This window comes from Odocoileus virginianus, chromosome 28 (assembly GCF_023699985.2).
Source record: "Odocoileus virginianus isolate 20LAN1187 ecotype Illinois chromosome 28, Ovbor_1.2, whole genome shotgun sequence".
NCBI lineage: Eukaryota > Metazoa > Chordata > Mammalia > Artiodactyla > Cervidae > Odocoileus > Odocoileus virginianus.
Window position 1 is genome coordinate 5,043,996 of NC_069701.1, and position 17,659 is coordinate 5,061,654.

Below are 17,659 nucleotides of genomic sequence, written 5' to 3' on the forward strand. Positions count from 1 at the left end.
TCCATAATAAAATTCCACAGGGTTGATGGATTAAATAAGTTTACTTTCTCACCATTCTGGGGACTGAAATTTAAGGTGATAGCAGGAAACAGTGACAGACTTTATTTTCTTGAGCTCCAAAATCACTGCAGGTGGTGACTGCAGACAAGAAATTAAAAGACACTTGCTCCTTGGAAGAAAGGCTATGAGAAACATAGTGTATTAAAAAGCAGAGACATTGCTTTGCCAACAAAGGTCCGTATAGTCAAAGCTATGGTTTTTCCAGTAGTCGCGTATGGATGTGAGAGTTAGACCATAAAGAAGACTGAACACCAAAGAATTGATGCTTTTGGGACTATGGTGTTGGAGAAGACTCTTGAGAGTCCCTTGGACTGCAAGGAGATCAAACCAGTCAATTGTAAAGGAAATCAATCCTGAATATTCATTGGAAGGACTGATGCTGAAGTTGAAGCTTCAATACTTTAGCCTCCTGATGCGAAGAGTTGACTCATTGGAAAAGACCCTGATGCTGGGAAAGATTGAAGGCAGAAGGAGAAGGGAATGACAGAGGATGATATGGTTGAATGGCATCATTGACTCAATGGACATGAGTTTGGGCAGGCTCCAGGAGATGGTGAGCAACAGGGAGGCCTGGCGTGCTGCAATACATGGAGTCGCAAAGAGTCAGACATAACTGAGCAACAAAAACAAGGGTGGATTTCCTCTGAGACCCTCCTTACCTTGCAGAGGACCACCGTCTTGCTGTCTCTTCACATGGTCATTCTTTTATCTGTGTATGTGCATCTCTAGTGTATCTTTAATGCCTTCTCTCATAAGGACCCCAGTCAGATTGCAATAACTTTGACCTAATAACATCATTCTAGCTTAATTATGTCTTTAAAGGCCCTATGTCCCAATATAGCCACATTCTGGGGTACTGAGGGTTAGAGTTTCAACCTGTGAATTTGGGGGAGGGGGCAAGATTCAACCCCTAACACTTTTAGTTACAATTCATCATTTTTTGCTATATACATTCCTGGTAATTTTTTGATTTGGGCTGAATGACTCACAAATTGGAATCAGGATTGCAGGGAGGGATATCAACAACCTCAGATATGCAGATGATATCACTTTAATGGCAGAAAGCAAAGAGGAACTAGAGAACTTCTTCATGAGTGTGGAAGAGGAGAGTGAAAGAGCTGGCTTAATACTCAACATTCAAAAAATGGAGATCATGGCCTCCAGTCCCTCACTTCATGGCAAATAGGTGGGGGAAAACTAGACAATGACAGATTTTATTTTCTTGGGCTTCAGAATCACCACAGATGGTGACTGCAGTCAAGAAATTAAAAGATGCTTGCTCCTTAGAAGAAAAGCAATGGCAAACCTAAACAGTGTATTAAAAAGCAGAGACATTACTTTGCCTGCAAAGGTCCATAGAGTCAAAGCTATGTTTTTTCCAGTAGTCATGTATGGATGTGAGATCTGAACAATAAAAAAAGGCTGAGCACCGAAGGATTTATGCTTTCAAACTGTGGTGCTGGAGAAGACTCTTGAGAGTCCCTTGACTAGCAAGGAGATCAAACCACTCAGTCGTAAAGGAAACCAACCCTGAATAGTCATTGGAAGGACTGTTGCTGAAGAAGCTCCAAAACTTGGGCCACATGATGCAAGCAGCCAGCTCACTGGAAAAGACCCTGATACTAGGAAAGATTGAGGCAAAGAGGAGAAGGGGACAACAGTGGATGAGATGGTTTGATGTCTGACTGACTCAATGGACATGAGTTTGAACAAACTCTGTGAGATAGTGAAGAACATGGAAGCCTGGTGTGCTGCAGTTAATGGGGGTCACAAAGAGCAGGACACAACTGAGTGACTCAACGACAACAATTTTGTACTTTTAGATGTCTAATGCCAACATTTATTTATTCTTTCCAATACTGTTGCACTTGTTTATGGCAAACACTTTCGTTACTTGGGTTTAGTTTGATCTTTCCAGAGCTTGCTTTTAAGCTATGTTAGTAATGTCAGGAAGGAGGAAATGGCAACCCACTCCAGTACTATTGCCTGGTAAATCCAGTGGACAGAGGAGCATGATGGACTACAGTCTTTTGGGTTGCAAAGAGTTGGATGCAGCTGAGCACACCTGCACACACAGTATGAATCCAGAACACCCTGCAGTCTAAGGCTAAATGTAAGGTGAGTAAGTGAGGTCCCTCAGTCATGTCCGACTCTTTGCGACCCGGTGGACTGTAGCCTACCAGGCTTCTCCATCCATGGGATTCTCCAGGCAAGAACACTGCAGTAGGTTGCCATTTCCTTCTCCGGGGCATCCTCCTGACCCAGGGATCAAACCCTGGTCTCCCGCATTGCAGGCAGACGGTTTACCCTCTGAGCCACCAGAGAAGCCCAGTCTAAGGCTAATTTTAGCAAATCCTGCCTACACTTTGCAAATAAGGTAATACCTTTTAAAGTTTCCTATCCATTGCCAATATATTACATGTAGGTATTTCCGTTTTAGCTTGTGGTAATATGAATTGTTGATAACCTTGTATAAACTCAGAATTTTTTGGCCTTCTTCCTGGTAGTTCTTTACCCAGGTTCACAAGATTAGCACTCAGCCAAAGACTTGAAGCTACTTCCCTGCAGATCTCCAGAGCTTCTTTCTTTTGATACTTTCTCACTTTCTGTATTGGAGAAGGCAATGGCACCCCACTTCAGTACTCTTGCCTGGAAAATCCCATGGACGGAGGAGCCCGGTAGGCTGCAGTCCATGGGGTCGCTAAGAGTCGGACATGACTGAGCGACTTCACTTTCGTTTTTCACTTTCATGCATTGGAGAAGGGAATGGCAACCCACTCCAATCTTCTTGCCTGGAGAATCCCAGGGACGGGGGAGCCTGATGGGCTGCTGTCTATGGGGTGGCATAGAGTCGAACACGACTGAAGAGACTTAGCAGCAGCACTTTCCGTAGAGCTGCTTTAGTCTTCATGAACTCCATTCCCTTGTCTTTAACTCAGTAAGACCACCAGCCTCTGCATGAGTTTCCCTCTTATGAGCTTCAGCTTCTTTTTTTAATCGTTTGTTACATTATTTTTAAATTTTCTTTATAATTGAAGGATAATTGATTTACAATGTTGTGGTGGTCTCTGCTGTACATCAGTGCGAATCAGTCATAATTATGTATACATCCTCTCCCTCTTGAGCTCCCCCCCTTCCACCCCCTTTCATCTTTTAAATCACCTTCAGGCAACAAGTAGAAACAATTTTGGGGCTCACCTTATTTTTTTCATTTTTCTTAGGGATGAACAGTTCTGTGCTGCCTATTGGCCAGTATCTGGAAATAATAGTTTTATATGTTCTTTGTTTTGTCCTATTTTTTAAGTGCAAGAGGGAAAATCTAGTCCCTATTACTCCATCGTGGGTGCAAGTAGAAATTTATTTTGTGGTTCTTTGTTTCATTTTTCAAGGTTAAAAGTTTTCAATAAACCTCTGTTTTCAGTATTTATTATAAATTTAGGTACCCATTTAAATGGATTCTTTCTGTTCAGCAACAATTATTCTCAGATAATGAATACATACAATATTTATCCAAGCTGTGATTAGAATTGTTAGTCATTTTGATATCCTAGGAAGAATTCAATACAAATCAACAAACTTTGAAGGGAATCAATGTGAAATAGTAGTCATTTCATGGAATGTATTTATTCTATTTGTTAGGAATATGTATAATTTGTCTCCTGAAATGCTGGTGAATAATAAAACCTGCTTGGCATTTGTTACAGTTATTGTGGAACATAAATAAAATAAAATGTATCCAGATTAATATTCTTATTGTTTTAATGTGGACGTAAATTAGTCACTTAAAATTATTCTTCCAAATTGGTAATAGCTTCCTTGTCTTTTGTCTTATTCACCATGTCTGGTGAAAAATCCATGAGATCTTTAGAGGAAAAAAAATGTCTGTAAAGCATCTAGTATGAGAAGAACTGATAAGGTCCAGGGTGGATGGGAATCTGTTCATATGTCACATGTGAGGCAGTTGACATCTATCAGTTGCTGCTCTTGACTTTATTTCTGCCCTCATCAGTGACATGCAGACTGCTCAGTCTCTCTGATAATTAACAAATATGTGTCATATTTTTTGAATTATCTTGATTTCTGGCATAAAAAGCATGAGGTAAATAAAATATATTCCCTTACATTTGGTAATACAGTGGTTGGAAAATTATTCATATACAAAGATGTATACATCGAGAAATTAACTTTATTAACACTTTAAACACACTGCTGAAATATACTTCTTGTCATGTTCTGCCTTATTTTCCATCTGATTTTCCATTTTCTCTCTTTGTCTTTCCAGGAAAACAGTTGGTGTTTTTTGCTGTGGACCCAATTCGATTTCTAAGACTCTTCATAAGCTGAGTAATCAAAACAATTCCTATGGGACAAGATTTGAGTACAATAAAGAATCTTTCAGTTGAAAAACCTCTGAGATGAACAAGGACTCTAAAGAAGGAATGAGTGCAATTTCTAAGGCTTTGAAATGCAGCTGAATCAAGCAGCTGTGTCATGCCAAACAGTAGCAAGGTTTTCTTATTTATGATTATTTAAAATGGAAATGCGGAGAGAATGTGGCAGGATGACAGGTCACATTACATGTTTAATCTGGAAACCAAAGAGGCCCTGAAGGATATCTGATGTGATTATTCACTTTTCACTGCTCAGATTAAAAGAAAACTATTAGGTGCACACTGTTGATTTTTATGGCAGATTCAAGAGCTCCCTAGTGAGGAGTTGCACTTGCTCATTGTGAGGCTGGTAGCCTTGGTTCTCTTTTAAATTGTTTTTGGTTGAACAAATGCAAGATTGAACAAAATTAAAAATGCTTTGAAACTCAGATTACATTTTCTACATGAGTATAAACAGAGAAGCATTGACTGAGAAAAGCTCCAGGCCAATATATTAGGTGTCTGAAAATACAGCACAGGATTCTGAGTTGATACGGGTACTTTGTGTTGCTTGCTCACTACTGATGCTAATACCTCTACTTGATATCTTTAGGCTTTATGCTCAATGAACCTTTTGCAGATGCTGATATAATATCTATTGATTTTTTAAAAATATTTTTCTTTCATCTTTGTTCCTTTGTCTAGAGAAATCTGCCCTCCCTTGTCATGTGTTAGACACGATGATTTAATCACTCCATTCCATTCCCAATTTATTTAATCTATCACTATTGCATTTTAATGAGGAAATGTCATTAATGTAAATTATAAAGGGACATACAGACTGATAACTTTTTTTCCTTTTTCAGCATTTTGACCTCCATTATTATTTCCTTTTTTCCCAGTGTAGTTTATCTTTAGGTTTTAGTCTCTTAGTCTGCATTTTGAAGACCAAAGGGTATTGTGTCTGCCAATGGTCACTGAGATATAAATTCTTTCACTTTTTCACACATTGGTTTATGATGAAGACAAAGTGTGGTCACTTCCTTGAATAGGAAACCTGTATTTTACTCTTTATCCAAGATGAAATACTTAATCAGTTATGGAAATTTAAGTTCTGAGTCAAGAATATTAGTGTTGCACTGTCTGGCATTCTGGGTCTTGATAAAGAATTCCTGAGTTTAAAGTCCCTGTAGGGACTGTGCTGTGTGATCCTATCAGGTTATGCTCCCTGCCCATTATATTCTCAGCTCAGAAAATATATTTCACTACCTTAAGACTTAAGGCATTTTTACAATTTAGTGGTTTTCTTTTGTAGAATTGCTATCAAATATAGCACATTGCTGAAATCAGCAACATAGCTTGTCTTGCCTTTGTTAAAATTTTGCATGATATAACATAACATGATAGATTCTACTGTCATCTTTTTGCTCTGACTCACCGATAGCAATTAAGCATGCTAAACCATCTAGCATTAAATGCCCATAAACATATTACAGCTATTTCTTCCTCTCCTTGGAACTCTTTTTGTTCTCTCTGGAAGGAAAGTGAGTCAGAAAAAGATATGGGAAATGTGCAATGTTCCTGCAGATTTAGCTCTGAAGGCATATTTAATAACCAGTACATCTTGGCAACTTTCTAAAATAAAAATAATTTTCATAAAAACACGTAACAGGAGAAAACTGGTAAAACGAAATGAGTTAGTACAGGCTTGTATGCAATATTCTTTACTAATTATAATTTATTTGTGTGATTATGTTAATAAACCTCATCTCAGTAAAACTGGTGGAAGAAGAAGAATGATCTTTCCAAGTAGGTCAGCTATACTAGATGAAACTCTTTGCCTATTTTATTTAAATTCCAGTGGATGTTCAAACACTGAGTGTTAGACATAGGTAGTTTTTGCTTCTGTAAGTAGGAAAGAAACTAGGACTTCATCCTGTGTGCATTAGAACTTTGTTTTGTTTAGAGGAATTCTTTCTCTGGGGCTAATTCTTGTCAGACTGATCTTTAAAAAGTAATTTTAATGGCAATAAATGTTAAAATTGAAATGGTATCCTTGAAATCTCTGTAAGCTTACTTTAGGTTTGCAAAAGATAAAGCAGGCAGAGTTTATTCACAAGATGGCACAAAGTTGAATGCAGCAGCGTAACCTTAGGCATTTGGGTTCTGGGGCTGTTAATGTCTCTGGCTAATGGTGTGACTACAGAAAATTGCTCTTCACTCTGTGATGAAGATTTCTCATTTGCATCAGATCTGTAGTTATTAGTCTTTTTAACAATGTATATTTTTGCGAACTTGATTAAAATGAATATTATGACACACCTACAAAATATTACATTTAATTTTGGTGGGCCCACAGTCTCCAAAAGCAACAGCTCCTGTTTGAGAAACTCTGAACAAAATAAGGGCTTCCCGGGGAGTTCCGTGGGTTAAGAATCCACCTGCAGTGCAGGGAACACAGGAGACACAGAAGACTTTGATCCCTGGGTCAGAAGATCCCCTGGAGGAGATCATGGCAGCCCAATCCAGTATTCTCAGCTGGCGAATGCCATGAAAGAGGAGTCTGGCGGGCTACAGTCCCCAGGGTAGCAGAAAGTCGGACACGACTGGGCTATTGAGCACGCACGCGCAAACAGAAGAATCATCTTTACAGTTTTTTTTAACCTATACCTTTCAGTTCTGATTTTTTTTGGAAGAAACTACAGTTTTTTTTACAGGATTGTTCTAAGAAATGAACTATGTAGACAAAGGAAAGGAAATTCTCTCTATATGCCCCCAGACCATGAATCCAGTGGAATTTTCCACTCAGTTTTTAATCGTTTTTGGATTTCCTGTTTTGTGTAAGAGAATGCTGTGATTTTTACGTTTCAATTATCTTATAATACTAAACTCAGATTCACACACACATACACACACAGACCCCACTCACATACATTTAGAGCTTGCTGTTTTTGTCTTGGGGTGTTTTTTCATTTTTGTCTTTATTGTTTGTTGTTTTTTTAAATTCAAGTTAAAGTTTAGATGATTGATAGTTTTTTGTTTTGTTTTGTTTTTAATTTACTGACTTTAAACACCACTTAGGCATTGTGATATTATAAACATTTAAAACAAAGAAATAAAGCAATGTAAACAAAGCATAGGCTGAATTGATTTAATCAATGGATCCATGTTACTCATAACCCCCCAAATCAGAGTTTGTTTGAAGCGTTAGCAGCAGGTGCTGGATTTAAATTATAAGTCATCATTAAAGAGGCTTGCTGGAAGCAAATGGGCCAGGATTGTCATCAATAGATCAAGTTGCTGATAAAGAATATTTATTATATTAAGAAGAAAAAATTTTAAGTAAAAAAATATTTCTTTTTTCTTTAAGGATGGTAAACTCAGTGGAACAGTGATTTTCTCTAAACACCCCATGAGACACATTTTAAAGTGCTTCTCTGATAAGCAGATTCCTTTTCTTGTGTTATCCAGGATACTTTAATATATTATAGAAACAAAGTGATGAGATGGTTGGATGGCATCACTGACTCAATGGACATGAGTTTGAGCAAACTCTGGGAGAGAGTGACAGGGAAGCCTGGCATGCTGCAGTTCATGGGGTCACAAAAAGTCAGACACGACTGAGCAACTGAACAACCAAGTGCTGAAGCTGGAACTACTCTGATTGTGCAGTTGAAGAATCTGAGGCCCAAAGGGAGGTGAAAACTTGCTTCAAGTCATCCATTGAGTTTGTCACAGACTAGACTTTAGTAATCTCTGCTACTGAAAGGGGCTTCCCCCCTCCCTGTGACATATACATTTAATAAGTCACATCTGTTGGCTTGGACCTCCCCATAAACTCTATTTAGTGTTAGGTGGAAAATAATGTATGAGTGTTAATTCCACATTCAGATAGAGAAAATCAGTCTTTTCCCCTATGTCTCTTCTAATTTCTTATTAGCCTTCTATGTTTTGCTGATTAGAGCCTATTTCCAGATAGCAGTTTTAAAATATGTCAGTTGTGGTAAAGGGATTATGTTTTCCAGGAGTTTGTAATGGAGAAATACATAGTAGTATAGTTTCTAGGAAATGCTAATATTTTAATTTTAAATTTAAAGTCATAGACCAAAATCATAACTTCAGCAACTTTCTAACCACCCAGGGAAATGTTGATATTAAAACAAATGACTTTGGTTCTCTATTCACATGACCATAACACACTTCTTGTTCAGGAGAAGAGAGTCAGCTCTTTGTAAACTCCTGAGACAGGAAATAAATGAAATCAGGCATAATGAGATGGACATTTAGTTCTACTACCACAGAACAATGAGAACTCGTTTCCTTCTGTCTAAATCTCCCCTCCATTACCCCCAACTTCTTTATTTCATTCTGTAGTATTCTCAAAGGACAGAGTTTCAAGAGCTAGCTAGGTGAGGTTTTCCAAAGAAAAAAAGCAGATTTCCAATACTTAGCAAAGAAATGTCCAATAAGGGAAAAGAGGAAAAAAGGTCATGTGAATCATTTAAAATTAGCAGAGTTAAGCAGCATTGTTTTTGAACAGACACCAGTAATGTTTCTGAAGCTAATACGCAGAATTTTTATTTTCTCCTATACAAAAGTTGGATGTTCTTGTTTATAGAATCTAAAAATAGATTTTTATTGTATTTTACACCGGTACAGAATCCCCAGTAGTCTTAATACTGCAATTTAAGAATTAGTAAGTGCAGGAAATGCCTCATAGGAGCAAAACTGGAAGGGAGGAAAAAGGGAATCAAAGAAAGAAAAACTGTTTAACAGATCAGGACACGTTAATGCTTTATTTTCAAAGCATAGATGCTCAGATGGGTGGCGAAACTAGCTATTACTCTGTTGGAAAAATGTAAAGAATGTTGTGTTTGGTTCATCTTTAGGAATCCTCTCATTTTCATTGTTACTTGAATTTTTGTAGAAGCTTTACTTTTGATCAGAATTCTGTTTGGCTTCTATAAGAATTAGAGCTTTGATGAGCTGCCGGTTGCCCTGGAGACAACCCCGATATTTCGATGAGGACCAGCGCCACATAAATGCTTTAGTATATGTGGCAATAAAGGGAGGCTGCCACGCACTGCTTCAGCTGCCCATGCTGCGCATTGACATTCTGTCACTGCACGGTCATATTTCTCAGCGCTTATCCTTCTACCCAGAGAGTGAAATCTTCCTAAAAAGGCAGATGCTGAGAAAGACATTCTGCTGTGTCAACAGTGTATCTGTTCACCTACATCAGCACATTCATCTGAAGATAGTTATCATTTTAGGATAACTATAAAATTCATTTTAGTGGTGAGAAATATCCACAAGTCATGATATGGGAGGCAAGCTTGTCTACTGTATATATTACAGAATATATTTATATATACACAAGCACAATGCTCTCAGTCATGTCTGACTCTTTGTGATCCCATGGACTGTAACCCACCAGGCTCCTCTGTCCATGGGAATTCTCCAGGCAGGAACACTGGAGTGGGTTGCCATGCCCTTCTCCAGGGGATCTCCCCAACCCAGGGATCAAACCCAGGTCTCTGGCACTGCCAGCAGAGTCTTTACCATCTAAACCACCAGGAAGCCCACATAAGGTTCAGCTGGAGTAGATACCTTGGAATATTTAACCACTGTCTCCTTAGCCAATGGATTGGCTGCTATATATATATACTCAGCTCTCCAGCTGAACCTTGCGTGCTAAGTTGCTTCAGTCATGTCCGACTCTTTGTGACCCTATGGACAGTAGCCCGCCAGGCCCCTCTGTCCATGGGGATTCACTAGTCAAGAATACTAAATGGATTGCCATGCCCTCTTCTGGAGGATCTTCCCGAGTCAGGGATCTGACCCGTGTTTCTTAAGTCTCCTGCATTGGTACGTGGGTTCTTCACCACTAGCACCACCTGGGAAGCTGAGCCTTAAGGAAAGCAAAATGCCTTCTGACACACGCACTGGAACTGACCTGGGTTGCAGGCCAGGCTCAGTGATTAGATGTGCTACACAGTTTAAGCTGCAAACCCCCAGAGACTGTCCAGCTCAGGAAAATACCAGCTCTTGAGTCAGCTTGGCATCATGAATCACATACCTGGGTACCCACTAGGTACAATTTAAAGGTGGCCAATATTTGCTCACCAGATGACATTAGGAGAAAAGTGTCTTTATGGTCTTGTTCTTTTCACTAAAATTTAAGTTCAGAGTTGGGAAAAGTAAACATCACTTTAAAAAGTGGGAATAATTGGCAGCACTTCTGTTCTTCCCTGAGACTGCTAATTTTATCATTTTATTCAGCCACCTCCAGTGTGAAGAGTGAACAGGATCCTGGGTTAGAAACCAGAAGACTTGTAGCCTTTAGCCCTGAAAAGTATTCGACCACATGCATAAAAATAGAAATAATATCTGCCTCTGCTAAACTCACAAGGACGCACTATGGCAAGCATGCGGAGGAGAGGAGGGGAGGGTGGTGAAGAAGGATACATTCCGGGCAAATCTTCCTTAATAGGTGTTTTTGATTGTACAGTCAAAATAAAACACATCTCTGTAAAAACACAGACTTTTCTGAGTTACAGCCATTGTTAACTAAAAGAATTTATATTTTCTGGGCATGTAAAAAAGTACCCACAAGCAAATTGGCACCACTGTCTCTCCTGAGATTTCTATAAACAAAGCCACCTTTTTGTCCTGTGTAACTGTCGTCTGAATTCCTCTTGAGTATTTTAGATCAGGCAGTGTGGCTGGAGATAGCTGTATTTATCTATGAGAGTTGAACTAGGAATTGTTGGAGAGTGATACAAGTTACTTGCTTATTTAAGGTTTGATGGAGAAAAATTAGATGCTTTTGAGACTTCCTAGTGAATTAAAACAAGGCCTTAATCTTAGAACTAGAAATAATTCTAAAAAAGCTTTGTAGGAATAATTATACAAAGCACCTGCATTATAGCTATTTTTTTCCTGGATGGAAATAACATTATCTTTTTTCTTACGCTCAACAAAGACACCGTATTATATATTTTCATCAAAGCTTTGTAGATATTTGTATTTAAATTATGTATATGCATATGTATGTGAGAGAATATTTTTATGATAGATTTAAGGAAAAATTGCCTATGTGAAATGACATTCTACAATAATGTGTAATGATACTTTTCAACTTCCATTAATAAGCATTCAGTAGTGGCAGGTTCACAATTGAAGAAAACATAGTTCACTTATGGCAATGTGAGATACTCAGAAGTCTAGGCGCTTGATTCTTGTTGAGCTGAACGGAAGTGTGATTTTATGCGGTGCTGGAAAGGAAGCACTACGTCAGATTCAACACTTAAAGAATTGGGAAAAAATACAATTATTTATATATGTAAGTTTATTGGTATAGAATTGTGGTACATTGTAGAAAACCTTCATTGTTTTGCTAAACAAATAAAGGTTGGGTAAATATTCCTAAAATTCATTTAATTATGAACAAATTTCATGCCTTTGGCAGTAATAATCAAGAATTTTTTTCCAGGATTTTGAGTATGTTAGTGTTTTTTCATCCTATGAAAGATCAAATGATCACACTAGTCTTACTTGTGAAGATATTAAATGAATGATATTTAAGAAATGTTCTTTTGAAAGATTTTGAATGTAGGATAATTCCAAGCTTCTCACCGCTCTTGTAACTTTCAGTTCAGCAGGATGTATAATTGGGGATTATGGAATTCTAGTCTCTAAACCTACTATGCTGGGTTTGCAGTTTGGATTTTATTTTTGGTTTCTTTGTGTTTTGGCATTATTCTCCAAGCTCATAATTATGCTCATTAAACACTGAAATATTTATATAATTTTAAGATGTTGAAGCTATGCATATTTCTCTTCAGAAAAATTAATAAAATATATGTTCATTATGAATTCTAATGATGAGTTTTCATACTTGATTATTGACAATTTCTATTTGCCTAAACATTGACTATACTGTAAATATTTACACCCGTACAGAAAGTTCTGGTTAACGAATTTGGTTTACTTTCCCCAATATGTCATCATTTCTGGGTTGTTTTTTTTTTTGTTTTTTTTTTTTTTTTAAATTTACGCATTACACGAAATAAAGAATAATAGGATAAAAGCTCACAGGCATATCTGATGTTTACGTAGGTGGAATGTGAGTGGTTTGCTTGCTTGTAGACACCTGTGTTCCAGTGACATTTGAAAACTAGTTGTGTGATTTCCCCATCTGAAAAATGCAGACCAGAATTTTCTCTAAAATTTATTCCATCTTGTGTTTCTGTGCTGGCTGTGAACCTGTCATTTTAGAGTGGACAGAATGAGTAAAAATGCTTCAGCATGTCTGATTACGGTCATGTTTAGGTTCTAAGGCATGCAAAATTGGAAAGCCTTCTTACATTAGGATAAAAAATATTTGCTTCAGAGTAAAGGACTTTCTGGTGGCTCAGTGGTAAAGAATCCGCCTGTCTGTGCAGGAGACGAGAGTTCAATCCCTGGGTCTGGAAGATGTCCTGGAGAAGGAAATGGAAACTCACTCCAGTATTCTTGCCTGGAAAATCCCATGGACAGAGGAGCCTGGTGGGCTACAGTCCATGAGGTCGCAAAGAATGGGACATGACTTAGCAACTAAAAAACAACGACAGCCAAAGACATTATGCTGTCTGCATCTCTAAGTGTGTGCTCTTGATGTTCTGTTGTTATTCATTGTTTTCTTTCACCTAAAAGTCATTCGTGGATCAAATCAGCTGCCACAGTGCCCTCATTTATAGAGCTTTTAGGAGTAGCTACTTGTTTGTAAGATTTAAGCAGGCTACTTCACTACGTGGAACTGCATTTTTCTCAATCAATTCCTACCACATTACAGTCCTTCAAGGGATTTATTTTCAGGGTATCTGCCTTCCTGAGATGGTTTCTTGCCTCCTGTGTTTTGCCAAGCGGTCATGCATTCTATAATGAACATTCCAATAGGTCAAGTTCAGGAGCATTTAAAAAGCGAGATTAGCAGTTTTGTGCTTGCATTCCCCATGTGCATTATTTGCTTTGTATCACAATGGGGTCATGAGTGCATGTTTTAATAGCATTGGTGTTGTAAAATTACTCATCAGCAGCGGCCAGAAAGAACACAAAAGATAATTGGGAAAAAATGCTTTGGGAGGGTGTGCAAATCAAGGAGACTTTGATGCAAACCTCAATTCTGAAGATTAAAAGTTCCTTTAAAATGCCTTTCGTTATTCATATTGATTACCTTGCTGTCAGGAATGTGTTTGCCAGAGCTCAAAAATATGAAAATGTATGACAATAAAGTTTCTCATCAGGCTTTTTATTAGGCAATGAAATACACAAGAAATCTTTTTAAGTGGCTTGTGTTGCAGAGACCCTGTTTGCAGCTTGGTGGTAAATATGTCATCTACTGGGAGATGTAAGCCAATATCCAAACCTGTTTTTGCATCTCAGATATAGCCCCCATGGTATTGTATAAATAATATTTTTTACTTAGAATGACTGTTAATTGTGACAGATTTCCAAGTCACCTGATATACATTTTGACAAGGTGATTTCTGAAATTTAATTCCAGGTTTGTGCTGACAAGACTTCTGTAGGAGGTATTGATTAGTAGGCAGATTTAGACTTCAAGTTTTAGAATAGCCCTCTGCCTTGGGTTTCTTTTGATTCCTTGGTGGCTCAGATGGTAAAGAATCTGCCTGCAGTGCAGGAGACCTGGGTTCAATCCTTGAGTCAGGGAAATCCCCTGGAGAAGGGATGGCAATCCACTCCAGCATTCTTGCCTGGAGAATTCATGGACAGAGGAGCCTGGCAGGCTATAATCCATGGGGTCCCAAAGAGTCAGACACCAATGAACGACTAACACTTTCACTTTTGGGTTTCTTTTATGGTGGTGGTGAGAAATGGTTAGTTATTTATTTAAATCTGTAATAGGATACTTGGGGGAAAATACATTTTTGTCTCCCAAAGCAGATGGAGATAACATTTCCAGCAATGTTCTACAACCGTGTAGCTTCTGTTAAGCTTTGCCTTTAGAGCAGTTGCTTGTACCCTTTAACCCTTATCTGTCAGTAACAGGAAGCATATCCCACATTAGGTAAGCTGGCAGACAAGCCCTGGGAGTCCTGACCATTCTCTTCTCAGTTGTCTAACATAAAGTCCATTCCTCACTTGTTTCATTGAATCCAGCTTTAGCCTGAAACATTAAACTTACAAGCTTTTGCACAGCAAAGGAAACTGTTAACAAGGTGAAAGACAGCCCTCAGAATGGGAGAAAATAATAGCAAATGAAACAACTGACAAAGGATTAATTTCCAAAATATACAAGCACCTCATACAACTCAATATCAGAAAAACAAACAACCCAATCTAAATATCTAGATTGAATAGAAGAAAAATATCTAAACAGACATTTCTCTAAAGAAGACATACAGATGGCTAACAAACATATGGAAAGATACTCAGCATCACTCATTATTAGAGAAATGCAAACCAGAACTACAAAAATATTACCTCACACTGATCAGAATGACCATCATCAAAAAGTCTATGAACAATAAATGCTGGAGAGGGTATGGAGAAAAGGGAACACTCTTGCACTGTTGGTGGGAATGTAAATTGATACAGCCATTATGGAAAACAGTATGGAGATTCCTTAAAAAACTAGGAATAAAAGCACCATATGACCCAGCAATCCCACTCCTAGGCATATGCCCTGAGGAAACCAAAATTGAAAAAGACACGTGTACCCCAGTGTTCATTGCAGCACTATTTACAATAGCTAGAACATGGAAGCAACCTAGATGTCCATCAACAACTGAATAGATAAAGAAGTTGTGGTACATATACACAATGGAATATTACTCAGCCATAAAAAGGAAAGCATTTGAGTCAGTTCTAATGAGGTGGATGAAAATAGAGCCTATTATACATAGTGAAAAAGTGAAAGTGAAAGTTGCTCAGCTGTGTCCAATTCTGCAACCCCGTGGACTATAGAGTCCATGGAGTTCTCCAGGCCACAGTACTGGAGAGAGTTGCCATTTCCTTCTCCAGGGGATCTTCCCAACCCAAGGATCAAACCCGGGTCTCCCACATTGCAGTCTGATTCTTTACCAGCTGAGCCACAAGTCAGAAAGAAAAAGATAAATATTGTATATAATGCATATATATGGGATCTAGAAAGATGGTACTGACGAATTCTTTTGCAAGGCAGCAATGGAGAACAAGACATAGAGAACAGACTTACAGACCTGGGGAGAGGGGAGGAGAGGGTGAGATGTATGGAGAGTAGCGTGAACACTTACACTACCATATGTAAAATAGATGCCCACTGGAGTTCGCCGTGTGTCTCAGGAAGCTCAAACGAGCTCTGTACCCACCTAGAGGGGTTGGGCGGTGGGGGGAGATGGGAGGGAGGTTCAAGAGGGAGGGGGGATATACCTATGGCTGATTCATGTCGATGTTTGACAGAAGACAACAAAATTCTGTAAAGCAATTATCCTTCAGTTAATAAATAAATAAACTTATAAAAAGTTAAAAAAAGAATCCTTCATTCATTTTTTTCTGTTGGTTCCTCAGCTCAGCTATAGACTTTAGAACCTTGACATTCTATGCTATACTCAGCACATGCTGTGTGTTCTCAGTCACCCAGTCATGTTTGACTCTTTGTGGCCACTTGGACTGTAGCCCGCCAGGCTCCTCTCTCCATGGGATTCTCCAGACAAGAGTACTGGAAAGGATTGTCATTTCCTACTCCAGGGGATCTTCCTGACCCAGGGACTGAACCCACGTCTCTTGCGTCTCCTGCATTGCTGGCAGATTCTTTACCACTGCACCACCTGGGTCCAGGCTCTGCTTCTGGATGTTTCCCAGTCACCTTCTGGATTAGCCTATTATCCTTGGTTCCAAGTTTTCCTTTCCCTTGTGCTTGGGCAAATCATCCATGCACTGGCTCTGCTCAGCAACAGCCCCTTTGCGCCCCAGGTTGCAGCTGTTGTCTGTCGTTGCAATAGTTGTAGTGCGCATACCAGGGTACTACAGAATCAGGTGTCTTTCTGGCAGGCTGTTCAGTAGTTTATTTACATAGGAAGTGATGCTGCAAGTACAATCGAGTCTTCTTTTCTTTCCCTGGTAGTTCTGTTCTATAAAGATCACACAAGCACACACACTGAATTCGTGAATACCAAACCTTTGCTCCCAATTTAGTTCTTGTGAGCATCTGATCCCAATATTTTTATCAACCAGTCAATACATGACCTGTATGTTTGTGTGTTTCTGGTTAAAGACACTTTATTTAATATATATCATTAATTCATTAGTGTTGAATTCACAGCCAGCAGCACCATAACTTGCCTGAATGAAGGTTGTCTAACACATGTATATTCTCCGGAAGGCACATCATGGATAGATTATGAAGGTTTTATTAGGCCTCATTTATTATTAGTTGTCATGTATAATTGCTCGGTCATGTCCAACTCTTTGTGACCCCAGTAGATATGTTATTATGTGTAAAAAGTGTGCATAACTTATGTTCAGCAAAGGTTAACTTGGCCGGCCTGAGGCTGCTTTTTTCATATGAAGTCCTTCTTGCAGGATTGGCCATCTCAGAACCTAAATTTCAGGAGCATTCCCACTACCCTAACTGCTAAGAGGGACTCAGTATAACTAAACTTCTGTGCAAACAATGAGGTTTGTAGCGAACACTTGCTTTCCTTCTGAGGGCCCAGAGTTTTGGTGAGTGCTGGGCAGAGGTCTTATGTGATCAGCCCCCTATAAAACCTTGGACACTCTCTAATGACCTTCACTGGCTCATAACATTCCACAAAGTTTGTCACAACTTATTGTCGGAGAACTTGTGTGTGTCTTATATGATCTTGCTGGGAGACGACTCTTGGAAGCAAGTGCCTGGTTTCCTCTGGACTTCATCCTACACACCTTTTCCCTTGGCTGATTTTGCTCTGTTATCTTGTGCTGTAATAATTTTTACCTGTGAGTGCACTTACATGCCGAGGCTTGTGAGTTCTAAATAAGAATCATGAAACATAAGTCACACTGGACTCCTCTGCCACAACCTGCCTGACTCTTAGTACGGTGGGTGCCCACTGGTTTTGTACCTGAGGAGTTAACTAACCAGATTACTTCAATACAAGTTAGGCTGAAATTGTGGGTGTGAATCCCATGGATTTGGAGGGCCGACTGTGTTCCTGCGCCACATTGTACATAAGGAGCTTGAGCATCTGCAGGTTTTGGTGTCC

The 17,659-nt window shown here is 38.9% G+C and overlaps 2 protein-coding genes across 2 annotated transcripts in view; one reads left to right on the forward strand and one right to left on the reverse strand.

Annotated features, from left to right (window-relative positions):
* NOX4 (NADPH oxidase 4) overlaps positions 1 to 12,314 on the forward strand; it is a 177,373-nt gene extending 165,059 nt beyond the window's left edge. Inside the window, exon 18 of the mRNA XM_020883024.2 lies at positions 4,343 to 12,314. Within this exon, the coding sequence (XP_020738683.2) occupies positions 4,343 to 4,463 (121 nt within the window). The 3' untranslated portion in view covers positions 4,464 to 12,314. The remainder of the gene's footprint in view (positions 1 to 4,342) is intronic.
* TYR (tyrosinase) overlaps positions 1 to 17,659 on the reverse strand; it is a 163,154-nt gene that overhangs the window by 12,060 nt on the left and 133,435 nt on the right. The window lies entirely within an intron of this gene.